The sequence below is a fragment of the Nicotiana attenuata genome, chromosome 2, assembly GCF_001879085.1.
Source record: "Nicotiana attenuata strain UT chromosome 2, NIATTr2, whole genome shotgun sequence".
NCBI lineage: Eukaryota > Viridiplantae > Streptophyta > Magnoliopsida > Solanales > Solanaceae > Nicotiana > Nicotiana attenuata.
The window spans coordinates 49204685-49221031 of record NC_031990.1 but is presented as its reverse complement, the minus strand read 5'-3'; the positions used below and the strand labels follow the sequence as shown (position 1 = coordinate 49221031).

Sequence of the window (16347 nt, the reverse complement as noted above, 5' to 3'; positions counted from 1 at the left end):
TAGAATCTAGCTGGAGCGTCGGCTGTCTGGCCTCCACCTGACTGGGGAGTAGCTGGCTGACCTCTCTCTGTCTGGCCTCCACCTCTAGGATGGCCTCTACCCGTCTGCCCTCCACCTCTAGGTGGCTGGGCAGCTGGTGCCGGAGTCTGGGGCTGCTGACCTTACTGTACTGCCTTACCCCAAAGTCTGGGGCAAGTCCTCTTCAGGTGACCCGGATCTCCACACTCGTAGCACGCTCTAGGCACCATAGCCTGCTGCCCTGAAGTTTGAGTCTGCTGACCCGAATACCCACTGGAAGAACCCTAGAAAGGAGCACTAGAGGAATCTTGATACCCAGAATACCCGCCGGAGGAACCCTGAGTAGCTGGTGGGCGATAAGAACCCTCCGGCATCGCACTGAAATAAGGCCTCGCTGGGGCACCTCGAGGAGGGGGTGGTGGTGCTGAGTGTGAGGGCCTGCTGGGCTGACCCCTCCCGAAGTGGCCTCTACCCCTAGCTGGGGCACCTCTGAACTCTCCTAAAAATCTAGCCCTCTTATCCTGCTGCATCTGCTCTCTACCCCTCAGACGATAACCCTCAATCCTGCGTGCAATCTCAACCACTAGCTGGTACCCTGTACCCATCTCTACCTCTCGAGCTATACCAGACTGGATGGTGGGATGTAATCCCGCAACAAACCTCCGCACTCTCTTTGCCTCTGTGGGAAGTATCATAAGTGCATGGCGAGACAACTCAGAGAACCTCGCCTCATAATCGGTCACTAACATCTGACCCTACTCTAGGTGCTCAAACTGATACCGCAGCTCTTCCCTCTCAGAGGGCAGAATGTATCGATCCAGGAATAACTGAGTGAACTGACCCCAAGTGAGGGGAGGAGAACCTGCTGGCCTGCCAAGTACATAGGACTGCCACCATCTACGTGCCCTGCCCTCAAGCTGAAAAGTAGTGAAGTCAACTCCATGCGACTCGAATATCCTCATATTGTGCAGCCTGTCCCTGCACCTGTGTATGAAGTCCTGAGCATCCTCATGACGCTCACCCCCGAAGACTGGAGGGTGAAGCTTGTTCCATCTGTCCAATAACTTCTGTGGATCACCATCCACAACTGGCCTGGGCTGGGGTGCCACTGCAGCAACTGGCTGAGCCCCATCTGCGGGTAGTACACCCGGAGTCTGATACACTGCAGTTGTGTGACCTGGAGCCTGAGCAGTAGGGGTCTGGGCTCCCTCTCCTGCCTGTGAAGTAGCTGGGTCTGCTGGAAATAAACCCGCCTGAGTCATAGTATCCATGAACCGTAGCATGCGGCCCATGACCTCCTGAAATCCCGGTGCTATCATGAAATCCACCGGGGTAGGCTCAGCTGCGGGCACCTCGCCTTGCTCCTCCATAATAGGATCCTCCACAGGATCTACTGGTGGTGCAACTGGAACGGCTCTGGGTCGCCCTCGTCCCCTACCACGGGCCGGTGCCCTCCCCCGGCCTCTACCTCGACCTCTAGCAACGGGGGGAGCAGCTCCTCCTGGGTCCGGAACGTCAGCGGTGCGAGTTCTCACCATCTGTGAGAGAATAGAAGAGGAAAATTTAGTACACTAAGCACTGCACGATAGGGAATGAATAAAGAGTAGTCTTTCCTAATATCCTATAGCCTCTCGAAGATAAATACAGACGTATCCGTACCGATCAACAAGACCCTATCAGGTTTTCCCATACCTCGTGAGACCTACGTGAACCTAGGGCTCTGATACCCTGTTGTCACGATCCATTTCCACAATAGGTCATGAGGGCGCCTGACACCCTTGTCAGGCAAGCCGTTGCGGAAACATTTCTAAAATTCTTATGTTGCTTCTTAATTAGAAAGAAGTGGAATAAACACTTAACTTGGAATTTAAAACAGAAAAGCGAAATACTGTAAGTAATATAATTATACAACCCCAAAGTAATCGTCTACCAAAGTGTGTGCCAGAACCTGGTGTCACAAGCTACGGGCAACTAGTAGAATATACATCCAAAAGAATATCATACTATCCTACTGTCTGAGTCCAAAGAGACAGAAAATAGAAATACAAAGAAAGACTTCTTCGGCTGCGGGTCGACATGGAGGGAAAGCAGCTCACCGTAGAAGTCCCAAGTCCGCTCACGGATATGCACCAGAATGATAACCAGATCCACCTGCCTCAGATCCTGTACATTTAAGTACAGAAGTGTAGTATGAGTACATAAACAATATGTACCCAGTAAGTATCCCGTCTAATCTCGAAGAAGTAGAGACGAGAGGTCGACTTGATACTTACTAGGGTCAATTAATATGCGAAGAGTTTATAATAAGCATGGATATCTCAAGCTATTTACATTTAATAATCATGGAGTAACAGTTCTTTACCAAACACTAACAAGAATGCTTGTCTATAGTCTAAGCAAATATGTATCTTAGCCCTTGAAGGATTTCTAAGCAAAACATATGCAAATAATCACCGTGGAACGTACGGCCCAATCCAACATAAAATAAACTATGCACTGCTGAGGGTCGAACGGCTCGAACCATAGATGCATCTACTACTCCGCTCGCGAATCACCCATGCGACGCGGTCAAATAGAAAATAAGCTCATTAACAAGCAACATTAACAATTAACATGTATATGAGGAGTAGCCATACACAGAAATACCAAGTATTCTCCCTTAAAGGACCAAAACAGGATAAGGGTCATTCTCTAGTCTCATTCTTCTTACTCAAAATAGTTCATATAAATCCGAATTAATCAACACGTACTAGAATGTCACGTAGAGCATGCTTATGGGTCCTGGACTACCCGAACTTAACATAATAGCCACTACGTACGGACTCTCGTCACCTAATGCGTACGTAGCCCCCGAATATAATGACAATTAATTCAATTATTATACCTATGGGGACAATTCCCTCTTACAAGGTTAGAAAGGAGACTCACCTCGCTCCAAAGCGCACTTCCGATATCAAGAACAAGCCCAAACTCTCAATTTGGAGCCGAACGATCAGCAAACTAGTTAAAATAGTAAGACTAGTCAATAAAGGCTTACAAGGCCGAATCCCTAACTATTTAAGTAATTTCCCAACCCTTTCTACAAGTTTTCTAAATTCCGACCCCGGGCCCACGTGCCCGGATTCCGAGATTTTTCGAAGGAAATTGTTCTCTACAACCTAAGGATCAATAATATATGATTTCTAGTCCATTTCATAATAAATTTCATGCTTAAATCTTAGTTTTATTAAAACCCTAGGTCTAGCTCTACCCCTTTGATTTCACCTAATTTTTAGTGTTTAATCTACCTAATATACATGTATTTAAACTAATGATGCGTGGAAGTAACTTACCTCACAAGGTTATGTTGAAATCCCTCTTTGGAAGCTCTCAAATCGCCCAAGTGTAGTGTAGAAATGAAATAAATGCTCTTAAGTCCCGTTTTTAAAAACTCTTCCCAGCCCTCTGATGTCGCAATTGCGACACTGGGCTCGCAATTGCGATATCGCAATTGAGACATTTCGACTGCAAATGCGAACATCCCCTCCCCCTGCCTCGATCGCAAAAGCGAAGGAAAGTTCGCAAATGCGAACCCCCTGGTTTCGCAAATGCGAAGAATAAGGTCGCAATTGCGACTCCTGCCCAGCCGCCCCAAATTCGCAAACGCGATGTCTCACTCGCAATTGCGAGACCTGCAGCAGGGGCCAAAAAATACCAGAAAACTGGTATGTTTTCTCAACTCCAACTATGCCCGAATCTCACCCGAGCCCCCGGTGCTCCACTCCGAACACTCATACCAGTCCTACAACCATGTGCAAACTTGCTCAAGCAATCAAATCGCATAATTAACACCTAAAACCATGGATTTACACCAAAAATGCATGAAATCCTCAAGAACACCTAAATTCCTAACTTTTCAACCGAACATCCGAATCACATCAAATCAATCCCGTTTCTCACCAAATTTCACAGACAAGACTAAAATATTATACCGAACCTGCACCGGGCTCCGGAACCAACATACGGGCCCGATATCTATGTGATCAAGCATTTTTTCCTTTTTATTAAACTCTTAGGATTTCAGTTTAACAATTTTCAATAAAAATTCAGTACTCGGGCTCGGGACCTCGGAATTCGATTCCGGGCATACGCCCAGGTCCCATATTTTTTCACGGACCTCCTGGGACCATCAAATCACGAGTCCGGGTCCGTTTTCCCAAAAAGTTGACCGAAGTCAAACTTGGCCTTTTAAGAAAACCTTAAAGAAACAATTAGGCATATTTCACTCAAAACCCTTCCAACTCCCGAACCGACCGCCCCCGCAAGTCGTAAATTAGCTAAAGCAAACGGGAAGCTTTATTTAGGGGAACGGGGTTCTAAAAGGCAAAACGACCGATCGGGTCGTTACTTAGGAGGGAGTCGAGCGTTTTTCTTTCTTCGTATCGCGGGTAGGGCTAGCATGTTAGGGTGTTGTCTTTGGGTTATTAGTGGTGTAAGTTTGTGTCCACACTATTTTTTCGTCTTTTGTTTCCATAGTATCGTGGCTCTATTACTGATTGTTGTTATTGTTTTTCCATCCATTTTCTGTATCTTACGATGCTTATACTTCCTCCGTTCCAGTTTATGTAAACCTATTTCCTTTTTGGTCTGTTCCAAAAAGAATGGCCCCTTTCTAAACTTGAAAACAATTTAGCTTAAACTTCCAATTCTACCCTTAATGAGAAACTTTTATAACCACACAAATACTCTGGACCCCTTTTTAGCTTGTTTAGGACCACAAATTCTAAAAGTCTTCATTTTTTCTTAAACTCCGTGCTCAGTCAAACAGGTTCACAAAAATTAGAACAGAGGAAATATTATCTTTCTGATTTTTGTCGCCACAAATTGTATTGTCTATTTTCGTTTTCCGGAGTTGAGGGTCTTTCGAAAATAGCCTCTATATTCCTCCGGGGAGAGGTTATTGTTGTTGTTGTAGCTTTGGTGACACATAAAATTTCTCTTAAGGTACGTTAGTATCTATTTGAATGAATTGGCGTGGAGTGGAGTAAGAAGAAACTAATAAGGACTAAATTTTCAAATAATGGACTAATTACCATGTAAGAAAAGAAAAGCAAAAATACTTGAAGCGCTAGAAGGAGGGCTTGAACCTCCGACCTTGTGGTTAACAGCCACACGCTCTAACCAACTGAGCTATTCCAGCTAATGTGCTAAGACGATGCTTTTAATTATCAATATAACTCTATATATTTTGTTTAGACCAAAATATCATTTATTGAGTAGGAAAGTTTATTTTCTAAATTGGGCTCATTAGATAATTATGAATCTTTTGTTTTTTCACTTTTGTTCCTCTTTTATGTTATTTGCCAAGAAACTGTCCTTATTCAACACTCTCCAAAATTCAGGAACTACTTCAAATGGATTAATGGAGAAAAACGTAACTGAAGAAAGCCTTTTTTTTAATAGAAAACATTTTTTGGTGCGTTGCCAAAATTATTTTCTACATGACTTAATTTCTAGAAAGTAGTTTCCTTCATGCCAAACACACCTTATAATAATAATAATATACACAGTCCAAATAAAGGGAGGAATTATCATCAATTTGAACTCTTCATTAAACGTAGTCAGCATTTTACTTTAACATGTGATAGTTATCAGTCATCAGTCGTCCTCTTTGTTCTCTACCTTGTTATTTTGTAGAGCGGAAGATAGCTGCTACTATCAACCTCCCCCAACCACCTCCACACACCCTCATCCCCCCTCCCAAAGAAAAAAGAAGGAAAAAAAGAGGAAATGTAATTACACAGGCGAAGTAGTTCATGTGACAATGTAGTAAACGCATTACTTCCAAGGATGTCACATAAAACTAGGTATAAATCTATGACTATACCTCGAGAATGCAGACTTACAGAAACGAAGGGAATTTTTTGAGCTATCAGAAATACATGTGTTTAATATGTTCTCGCTTATAGATATTAGATGAAGGATAAACAGAATCCTGATTGAATAGATATATAATGAAAAACTGGCAAAGAGCATAAACGAGCTCGAAATGTACTGCTCCTTGTGGACGTAATCTACTTATCTCAGCATCTTGATCAATTCATAACTCTAATTCTTGATCAATTGATGCAGCTTCCAGGTCTTCAACACTGATTGGTTGGTGCAGCTGCATTAATGAAAAGCAACTTTAACAAAGGCTCAACAAAATGCTACACATCACTAGGTACTCAAAGGAGCGTAATGAATCCATACAAATGCATCAGACCATTTTAATTGCAGCTCCTACATATATTTCGTCTATATGACTCATGTTCCAACATTAGTGTTCATCAGAGGAAAGAAAATGAGAACCAAAACTAGCCAAACATTTGGTTGCAGATCGAGACTACTGGTGCTTATTTGATACGCCTCTCAACAAAACCAAGACAGTCTCCAATTCATTTCTACCTAAGGAAAGTCAAACTTTGGATAAGTAAAATATACTCTCAAATGTTTAACAACAAAACTAGCTGACTCGGTGATGCATGTTTCATCATGAACAGCACAATCCAAAGAACAATTGAGGCGACCATGGTGTCACGTCAAAGCAGGTATCATAGTCAGTAGAAACTGCTATTGTCTAAGAAGCAGCTTTGAGATGAACACTTGCTTAAAAAATTTACGGATAATCAAACAGATAGAGCAGGAAAGGCATTTCCTGGTAACAAGTATCAAGAAGAAACGTACTGCTGTTGTAACAGAAAATAGGTGGAAGGCACGCAAGAAAGCATCATTTTCTGAGGGAAGAGAATCATGATTCCACGATGTTATGTTTTGGAACTTCGCCTTCATCTCCCAGCAACTTGAATCTTCCACAGACCTTTTTCTTTTCTCATCGGGCATTTTCTTTCCCAAGACAAACCCTGAAGAAGCAAGTCTTGAGGTATCAAATAAAATAAAGTTAACAAGATTAAGGTCCTTAACATAAATTTAAACTATAATCATTGTAAGACTTTAGGTGGCAGCTGAGTGCGCATATAGGTAGTTTCACTCTATGAAGTTCAAGAAAGAAAAAAAAGGAAAAAGATGATACCACCGGAAACAGCAACACATGCAGTGATACATATTAAGAAGTTTGTATCACAGAATTGTATCAAAATTGGGATGGAGGGAGTACATCGTTTGAATGGACATAAATTATTGCTTCAAGTCCACCAATACAAAAGGTGAAAGACAATAGACTATCATTCAAAAAGCATATATCTTAAGTTCATCTGGACATTTTCCTTCCAGACCGTTGTTCTTAGATTGACAGTGCCTATTGAAATCAGAAGCTAAACCAAAATTTCTGTTAAATCATCAAAAGTTGGAAGCCAACTACCACCATGATTCAATCTCATGTCGTTTATATGGGTTTCCACTGTGGTTAAATGACCTTAGGCTCTGCCACATCAACAGCAAGCTTTTGGCATATGATTCTCATAAAGTTCATATCAATTGATTCAGAGCCATTCAGTAATTATGCCTCCTAATCAGTTATGCTGGATAGGAAATAATAATCAACATACCAGTGTTTCCCTATACTACGTTCAATTTTATTTTAAAAGGCAAGCTGGTCTGAATGCAACTGTTTTTTTTTCTTAAAAAAAAAAATAAATAAAAGAGAGTTTACCAGAGTAGCCATGAGGAATTGCAACAGTCGTTCCCTGAAGCTTCCTTCCTCTAAAATGAGCTTCCTCCACATTTAACCCGTCAACAATTACACCTTCAATTTCATTCACATATTCAAACACTGACTAACAATTTTTTTTTAAAAAGTTCTTCCAATAACTAAAATTTAATACACGAAAAATAAAAATTCAAGTTCACAAAGGAGTATAGATTGACTTGCACAATAGAAATGGAATAATTATACCAGTGGGTTTTGGTTTGAAGTACTGTGAAACATCAGATGGACCATTGAACTTAATACAGCATGGCAGCTGGTGCACTTTCCCGGTGAGATCCACGACATTCCCCGGCGGCAGATTGCCGTTTAAATCAATTGTGCCTGAAATTCCGCCGGTGTTTCTCTCCATAGCTCAGTTGATTTGGTAATGAGTAGCAAAAGAAGCCCTAATTTTAGTTAAGCTTCTATTTTCCCGCGCTTTTTCATGAATTTTATATTCATTTTTTTATAGACAACTTCATAGAAAAGCTTATTATATGGTTTCGAAAAGTATAAAATTGTGGCCAAATCTAATTAAGTTGGCGAATAATTACGGAGCAAGGGGGTAATTTTTATTCCCTTTTTTATAATTGGAAAAGAAAATGTAGTGAATAATTAACTTAATTACAATTAAGTATATTATTAGCAATTTTCTCTCTTTGATTACCTCCTAGTAAAATCGAAGAATTGGAGCGATCAACTACCACTCTATGTTGGTGGAAACAAAAAACTATTACCGCTCTATCGAAAAATAAAAAAAAGGAAAAGGACAAATATGTATGTCCCTAATATTCTCTGTACTACTTTTTGACTTGTAGATGATAATTGAGATTTTTCTTTTAATTAAAAGGATACTCATAGTAATAACTAACTAGTAGTATTACATAGTTTAACTGTCCTGGGATATGATATACGTAATTGTGTTTTTCGTTTACAGCTTAAGGTCTGTTGCTCACCTACTCCCCTGCACCGTTGAGTGCGACACTTAGTTCTATAAATTCCTGGATCCTTCACAACAGAATCTTGAGGCAGATAGCCCTTAAATCCCTACTAATTAATTGATAATGTGGCTACTATTTGAATACAACAGAAGAGGGGGGAACACATGTACTTACATTTCTCCTACCATCCTAACATAACACATACACTTGCAACAGATACAATTTTTCTAATAAGTAATTGGACAGCATTGTTCAACTCTCAGGATCTGAGAAATACACAGGGCTATCCAAATCACCCATTTGTGCTGAAGCAAATGACTCAGAACTATCCACGCTTGAGAGGGAAGAAGGCGATCCATCAGAGTCCGACATTCCTCCATCATGCATAATGAGGTGTTCATCATCAATCTCCGATGTATCTGATCCAGAACCACCTAGGAGAAGCTTGTTTATGGCTCCTTTTGCAGTTTCCGTGAACCATTCGTCCTCAGGTAGGGCACTGATAAAGAAAAGACATTCAATGATGAGCATACCCCTAAGGAAGGTGAAAAGCAGTAAGCTAAGTGAACAAGGTATACCTTTGTGGATCTATGCCCCTGGCAGAAAACGTCCTGACTGCACGTGCAATTATGTCTGACGCTATTTGATGCACCTGCCTGGATGGATAGCCAGCAAATCGTGCAATTTCAACAGTGAAGTGCATGTCAAGAATTAACTGTCAAACAAAAAGTTGATATCAAGATAGGGAGAAGGTGTTATCATAACTTATAGAAAATCAAAATACTTGCTTAACAAGGGAGTATTTCGTGTTGAATATCAGAAATCTGAATGTTAACATAGAAATACCCCAGCCTAAGACTAAGGTATCCGTTTGGTATTTCACCAAAGTTAACGGCTAATGGCAGAATAGTTTAAGGTCTTAACTGTTGAACTTACCAATTAACATCTTATACTGATTGGGCTAAACCGCTAAAGTAATAAGGGCATGGACAAGATACCCTCATTTTCAAACACCTATATACCCAGAGAGTTACTTTCAGAAAAAGGTAAGACATTAATCACTGTACTATTCCCAACTACATATCCTTGAGAAATGTCCATTCAGGAATTTCTAAACAGTTAAGGACTTGAATCTGCAATAGAGCCATACAATTTATTCTGTTGTACTACTCTTCATACAGAGTTCAAATTTAACAAAATTATAACAGCTCCTACACACTATTCCGAATTGAATGAAAAACCCGGGAAGTAGGCCTGATGACAGGTGAGAAGGAGAGGAAAAGTAAAGAAGAAACTGTGCTATACTGTATTATATTGAGGTAGTACAGCTAAAGGCAAGGTAGTAGATAAAACAAAATACCTGCTGCAAACCCAGCGGCTGCAAAGGAGCCAACTCATCCTCTAGAACACTCCAAAATTCTTGTTCATCAGACAACCATATTACCACAGTCTCTGTCAACCGGGCAAGCAAAACCTTCTGTATCTTCTCTCTTCCTAGAAGAACATCTCCTGCCACAGTTGCTAATTGCTGCAGCTTACCAAATAATGCCTACATATTTGAACGGTGAAGTATTTTATAAAGGTTCTCATTTAGCAGAAACTATTGAAAGCACTCCAGAAAAAATTGCAGAACATTAGAACTTGGACAGGTCGATAAAAAATGTCAAACAGTTCTAAACGACCATCAGAGAGACTACATAAATCTATATTTTTAGTGCACAATGCTACAAATTTCAGATCCCAGGGAGCAACCCCTGCTTGAACTTTATAATAAAGCCTAACGAGCATCAGCTGAATAATTTGATGAATGGTTGTCTAATAAAAACAAAATACTAAGATTCTCCAAACGTTGCTGCTATAAAGTAGTGATGGGTGACAAGCAGAAAAAAACTGGAGCTGAAGGTTTTGGAAGGGGAGTTACATACTAACAAGAAAACAACATAAAGGATGAATCCGAAACTCACTAGACGCAGCATTATTCCAATTGGGATAAAGGGAAATTACACATTCGGCTCTTCCAATTCAGAAAAAGGAAAACTAAATTAATCTTGCACCATTTTAGCAAACCGGAAAAAGAAGAGAGCAAACCAAAGATGGGCAAAAGTATTAACTAGGGTGTGCTATTCACTGCACGAATTAGTAAGGATCATTTTGAAACTAGGACAGAAAGGAATTACAGTACCTGAAATGGCAATGAAGGTAGCGGATCGGTGTGCCAAATTGTATCTTCCCCGACACCACTCAAATAAATCTGAGCATCTAATCGTGCATCACCATCTCTTGAGTATATGAAATTAACAACATATTGCTGACAGAAATTATCTCTAAGCTTGTCCAGTGAATGCTGAAGTTGACGCCTCCAATCCTTGAGTTCTACAGTATTGTTTGCGGCAGGCATCATATTTTCAGAGCCCACTTCTTTGCTTTCATTAAGAAGATTCCAAATTCTAGATACAACCATAGGCAATAGTTCCTCAGCAATGGTAAATGCAGTTCCCAATAGAGCAAGCTGCTCAGAGTCTGTTTCAGCTCTAAAAAGAACAGGTTCTTTCAGCTCTGTGAGATTGTCATCCTCAGAGAGACCAGGTAGACCTTTAATCAATGCATCCACATACTTGTCAAAAAGATGTGAAATTCTGGTCAATATGTTAGCTCCAAAATGTAGAATGACTAACTGGGTGAGCTTCTCCACTATTTCCTGCAGAGGAGGACAAAGTTGTTGAACAGATTATTATTATTAAGCCATTAAAAGAAACAGATGCCTGATGCACTGCTATTGTTCTATTGTCCTTTTTCATATGTTGCAGTTCCAAGCAATCTCAAACATCAATCTGTGCTCCTACTTGAGCATTGAAAAATACTTGAGACATCTATTTAAGCGGCACACCATTGTAGGTCATCCTAAGAAAGAAATCATGTGCTGAGAAAGAGAGAAATCAAACACATATTCACATATATGCTGCACTTGTAAATAGTAGTTGCGCCACCATGCTGAATATGCAGACATTAGTATGTTACATACAGGACATAGCTTTTCTTCTTCCTTCAGCAGAAAGGTTCTTTGACAGAGTGGCACTTCCATTTTTTATACTATTTTCTGCTCAAGAAATATTTGTTTTCTTCGCCCAAGCAGACACTTTTTAGCCCCCAATGTTCTTCCTATTTCTGCTAATGAATTAAGTAGTTGAATATACAAGTGTGTGTGTGTGTGTGTGTGTGTGTGTGTGTGTGTGTGAGTGAGAGAGAGACAGAGAGAGAGAGAGAATGAAGAGAATAAAGTATCTGATTTGATCTACCAATCTCTCGACAGATTCAGCTGTGTCCAGAAAGGCCAATCATGGAGGTCTATAAGAAGAACATTATAAGTTACAAATTGCTTAGAATTCTTGCAACAATACGCACAACTATAAGCCAAGTTATGCAGAACTTGCAATACAACTATAACAAGGGGAGGGAGGCCTTTATCGAGGGGAATCAGAAAACGAGGGGATGGAGGAAAGAGGGCAAATTCTGCAAACTAAGATAGCGCAGTGCACTACGTCAATCTAAGCGCATTGAGATACAGTATTAACACGTAAGCAAACAGATGATCGGACATTAATAATAAGGATTGAGACCTTACTTTGACAACATATATGAATCTCATTCCACTTTCAACAAGCAAGGTATCAGACGTAGTTGCAAATGTAGATAACGGAGATGCAAAGCGAGGTGATAATGGTTTCCCTTCATCACTTGAAGCAAAATCCAGAACCACTTTTCTGGCTCGTATAAAGTTCAACTCAAGGACTTCTTCCATATATGGGCGCAAAAGTACCAAGAGCAATTTTGACAGTTTAAGGCCTTGTTTCTCCAAGGCATTACAGTGATTAAGACTGGCCTGAGCACAAACACTTGCGGCATGTAAAGCAGGAGCTCCATCAGAAGGTGGTGCGTGTTCTTTAACCAACCGTACAAAGTATTCAATTTCCCTTTCTGCCCACTGAATAATTCTGTTGCTATAAACAGGATTGTCACCAAACATCATGCCGGATTCCTTAGTAGTCAAAGAAATGGTAGAGAATACAAGGTTAGACAATGTGGCCGAATAAGTCTCGGGATAACAAGGACAAAGGGGAAGAAAAGCCTCAATACTTTTCTGGAGACGAGATCTGTACGACTTAATAAGTAGCTGATGTGCCAAAGAACCTTTCCCGAGCTTGAGTAAACCAGACAAGGCCTTCTTAAGTTCGACAATACCAATTGAGGGTCGTTCTGTGATCTCAACCAGCTGATTCTCGAGCATCTTTTTTCTTTTAGACAAAGCAGACTTAAAAGATGATGGTTCAGCAGATGAAGTCTCTCCTGAACTTTTCAGCTCAGGTTGACTTCTTTCTTTAGCATCTATTGCCTCTATTGCTTCTTCAATCTTGTGCTCGGCTAGAAGAACATCAATATTCTCCAAGAATAACACGTTTTCATCTTCCATGGCATTCATGAAAGTATCACCATAATCAGAGCTTTGAGGGCTTCCATTAGCTTCTTGGACATCACCACTAGCTCGGCTCCATTCATCCAATTCTCTACCTACACCATTCATGAGATCTTGAACAAGAATCCCCTGGGCAGATATATGTTTTCTAAGCTCATTGAGCTCATGTTCTGTTTCCACAACTTCCTCAGACAATCTACAATGACAGCAACAGATTAGAAGTTAACCTTTGCACAACCATAACATGGACTCAGTTACAGTTGCGTATCTGATAAGAGTGTATATAAGTATCTGATACGCTTTTGGACAATCATTGTGTATTTTAAAGAATCTGCAGACAGGACCCATATCCAAGTTGCACCTGTTTGGCATGGGTAATTGGGTATATCAAGGCGAATGAAAAACACATACTCCCTCCGTTTAAAGAAGAATGAACCCTTTCTAAATTTGAAAAGAATGTAACTTTAAATTCCCCTTTTACCCTTGATGAGATGATTTAAAGCCACACAAATATCTATGGATTGTTTTAGACCACAAGTTTCAAAGTATTCTCTTTTTTCTTAAATTTCGTGCCAGTCAAATAGGTATAAACTAATCGAAACGGAGGGAGTATAACATAGATCAGGAGATAATAAATTGAAGGTGATCAGTAGAAAAAAAAACATAATGCATAAAGCAGCTCAATGCAAAAAATAGCTAGTAACACAAAAAAGAACAGCTGGACATGCAATGTTCAGAGCGCTTAAATGCAAGTAATCAGTCGAGCTAAATCTATGGAGATTGTTAACACCATCCACATTTTCATCTAGAGATGGTAAGTTGAGCAGTCAGTAACTCTCTTTCAGTGTGCTTTTGCATCTCTTCCTTGTGTTTTTGTCGATAAGAAACTATGTCTTGTAGCCTTCTCCAATATGAAGGATCCCATAATAATTAGGAACATAAGAAGAGCAATGTGATGTTAGCACGTAAAGCTTTCAGTATTGGTGTTAGCACCACTTCTAATCAAAATTGATAATGGAACCACTAGATTTCATTAAATCCGACTGTTATTCTGTTAAATTACGGACAAATAGCGGAAAAAAATAGAAGGTTACCTATAAAAAGGGAAACATGAAACAGGGGCCAAATTGCATTTTGTCCAATTAAATATTAGATATCTTCTAATTCTTTGCTTATAACCACTATTTAGACGATTTATCTCTCCACTTTCTGCTTCTTACCGCTTCTCCTTCCATGTTTGAGACACGTCATTGAACAACAAAAGTTCTCACTAATTACCCCCCCCCCCCCCCAAACCAAAAAAAACCCAAAACCAAAGAAATAAAAAACAAAGAGGGAGCTGTTAGAACCAAATAGATGGAAAGACAAGTCTCGTTTCCTATACAGTTCTAAGTAAAAATTCTCAGTACAAGAGACTATAACATCAATAGAAAACTACTGCACACAGTTGGGTTGCTTTTGGTCCTTCTATAACAACAACAACAACGACGACCTAGTGAAATCTCACTAATGGGGTCTGGGGAGGGTAGTGTGTACGCAGACCTTACCCCTACCCCGAGCGAGGAGAGAGGACTTTTGGTCCTTCTAGACATGGGAAATGTGTCCATGTGCTACCGACATGAACTCAGTGTCAGACTCAAGTATGACTCCAAATACATGGATTAACAGATAGTTTTCATTGCCTCCTAGCTGCGAAAGGATGCATTACACTATTTCACATCTCTTTGAGGTGGTAGTACCTGTATTTTACCTAAGATGATGCACGTTTACTCATCTAGCGCAAAGTTTTAAGATAGTTTTTCTATTGTATCCTTGTAAGTTTTAAGTTTTCAATAGAATGGTAATCGCAGCTTCCATATGAAAGTCATAAAACATGGTTTATGAAGACATCGTTGCATGAAACAGAACAATCTTCAACTCTCTTTTGGTCTACTAAAAGACTTTCATCAACCAATACCTCAAGAAGGCCGAGCACTTTGTTCGAGTATTACCACACAAGTTCTCCACTGCATCCTTCAAATCCAAAAGCTCAAAGCAGATTTTCCTAATTCCCTGCACAACTCGGAACATTAAACTTGGGACTCACAAGAAAAGACAAAAATGATGAATCAACAAGCACCCTAGAAATAGTGGAAAAGATAGATTTCTTTGATTTCGCGTGTGAAAAGCAAGACACCATCATATCCCAACTAGAGAAACTTAAACCATGGTCCAGAGACAACTATATTGCAGGCTCCGAAATATAGTCTTAGTAAATTCCAACACTAATTATCATTTCCCCAGTGAGCTATTGGAAAATTAATGGAAACAGAAATGGAGAAAGGCAATATGCATACTCAAGGAAATGGAGTATGCATATTTGGGAACAAAACAAAAAAGCATGACCATAGAACTTCAGGAAGACATAAGCCTAATATCAGACAGACCATTTCAACATTTCACCATAGCACCACAGTTTTATTTCCGGCACTCGAAAAATTAACCTAGAAAATCAAATTGAATTTGAACTCCCAAAATAAAAGTTCAGTTCCTCTTCAGCAAGCACAACTAGGTTTTTACTTGAAATATAGACACCCCAAGAAACTAAACAAAATAAGGAGCACCTACAGAAAATCACAAATTTAGCTCAGAAAATAGATCAACCTCAAGAAAAGAATGAACAAACTAGCACGTTTCATCAAAGCACCAAAATTTTACTTCCAGCACTTGAAGTCCATGAAAAATAAAGAACACCCAGATGAATAGTCACAAATTTGGTTCAGAATATTGATCAAAATTTAAATTAAAACACACACACAACGATAAGAGCAGTTGAATTTGCTAGCGCACTTAATTTCTCAGTAATGAACCAAAATGGGGGTGAAACGGAAGTAGAGAAAAGGCAGAGAGAGAGAGTACTTTTTCAGTTTTGGATTGGTAAATGGAGTCGATCTTGGATTGAGGGGTCACGCTTTCAATACAGGGGAAATCATCTTCTTCTTCACTGCTTTCCATCCTCATTTTTTCCTGTTACACACGAACAGCCCCTAAACCCCAGTAGATTTTCCGCTTTGGAGCTATGAAAATGGGAAATGAAGAGAGATACAGAGTTCACTGGACTTCACTTGAAATCAGCATTCCGAATAAGTAGCATTTCTATATATGCGTGTTGACTGTTGAGGTTCTCTCTCTCTCTTTTTTTAGGCGAGAGGGGGAGAAGGGAGGAGGGAAGCCTTGCTTGCAAATGGAGATTTTGTGAAACAAAACTATGT

The 16347-nt window shown here is 40.0% G+C and overlaps 2 protein-coding genes and 1 non-coding gene across 3 annotated transcripts; all 3 read right to left on the bottom strand.

Annotated features, from left to right (window-relative positions):
• TRNAN-GUU lies at positions 5124-5197 on the bottom strand. The gene has a single exon. It is a non-coding gene; the product is annotated as a tRNA-Asn (tRNA).
• Positions 5815-8132, bottom strand: LOC109222975 (uncharacterized protein C12B10.15c). Its single transcript, XM_019387253.1, has 4 exons — positions 7892-8132; positions 7649-7741; positions 6724-6899; positions 5815-6163 (listed from the first exon to the last, which is right to left on the bottom strand). Exons 1-4 carry the CDS (start codon positions 8052-8054, stop codon positions 6098-6100), a joined length of 498 nt encoding a protein of 165 aa, XP_019242798.1. The 5' UTR covers positions 8055-8132; the 3' UTR covers positions 5815-6097.
• LOC109209379 (exocyst complex component EXO84C) lies at positions 8708-16347 on the bottom strand. The gene is made up of 7 exons (XM_019372642.1): positions 15995-16347; positions 15054-15148; positions 12248-13292; positions 10808-11323; positions 9986-10174; positions 9204-9340; positions 8708-9124 (listed from the first exon to the last, which is right to left on the bottom strand). The coding sequence occupies exons 1-7, from the start codon at positions 16094-16096 to the stop codon at positions 8878-8880; spliced, it is 2331 nt and encodes a 776-aa protein (XP_019228187.1). The 5' UTR covers positions 16097-16347; the 3' UTR covers positions 8708-8877.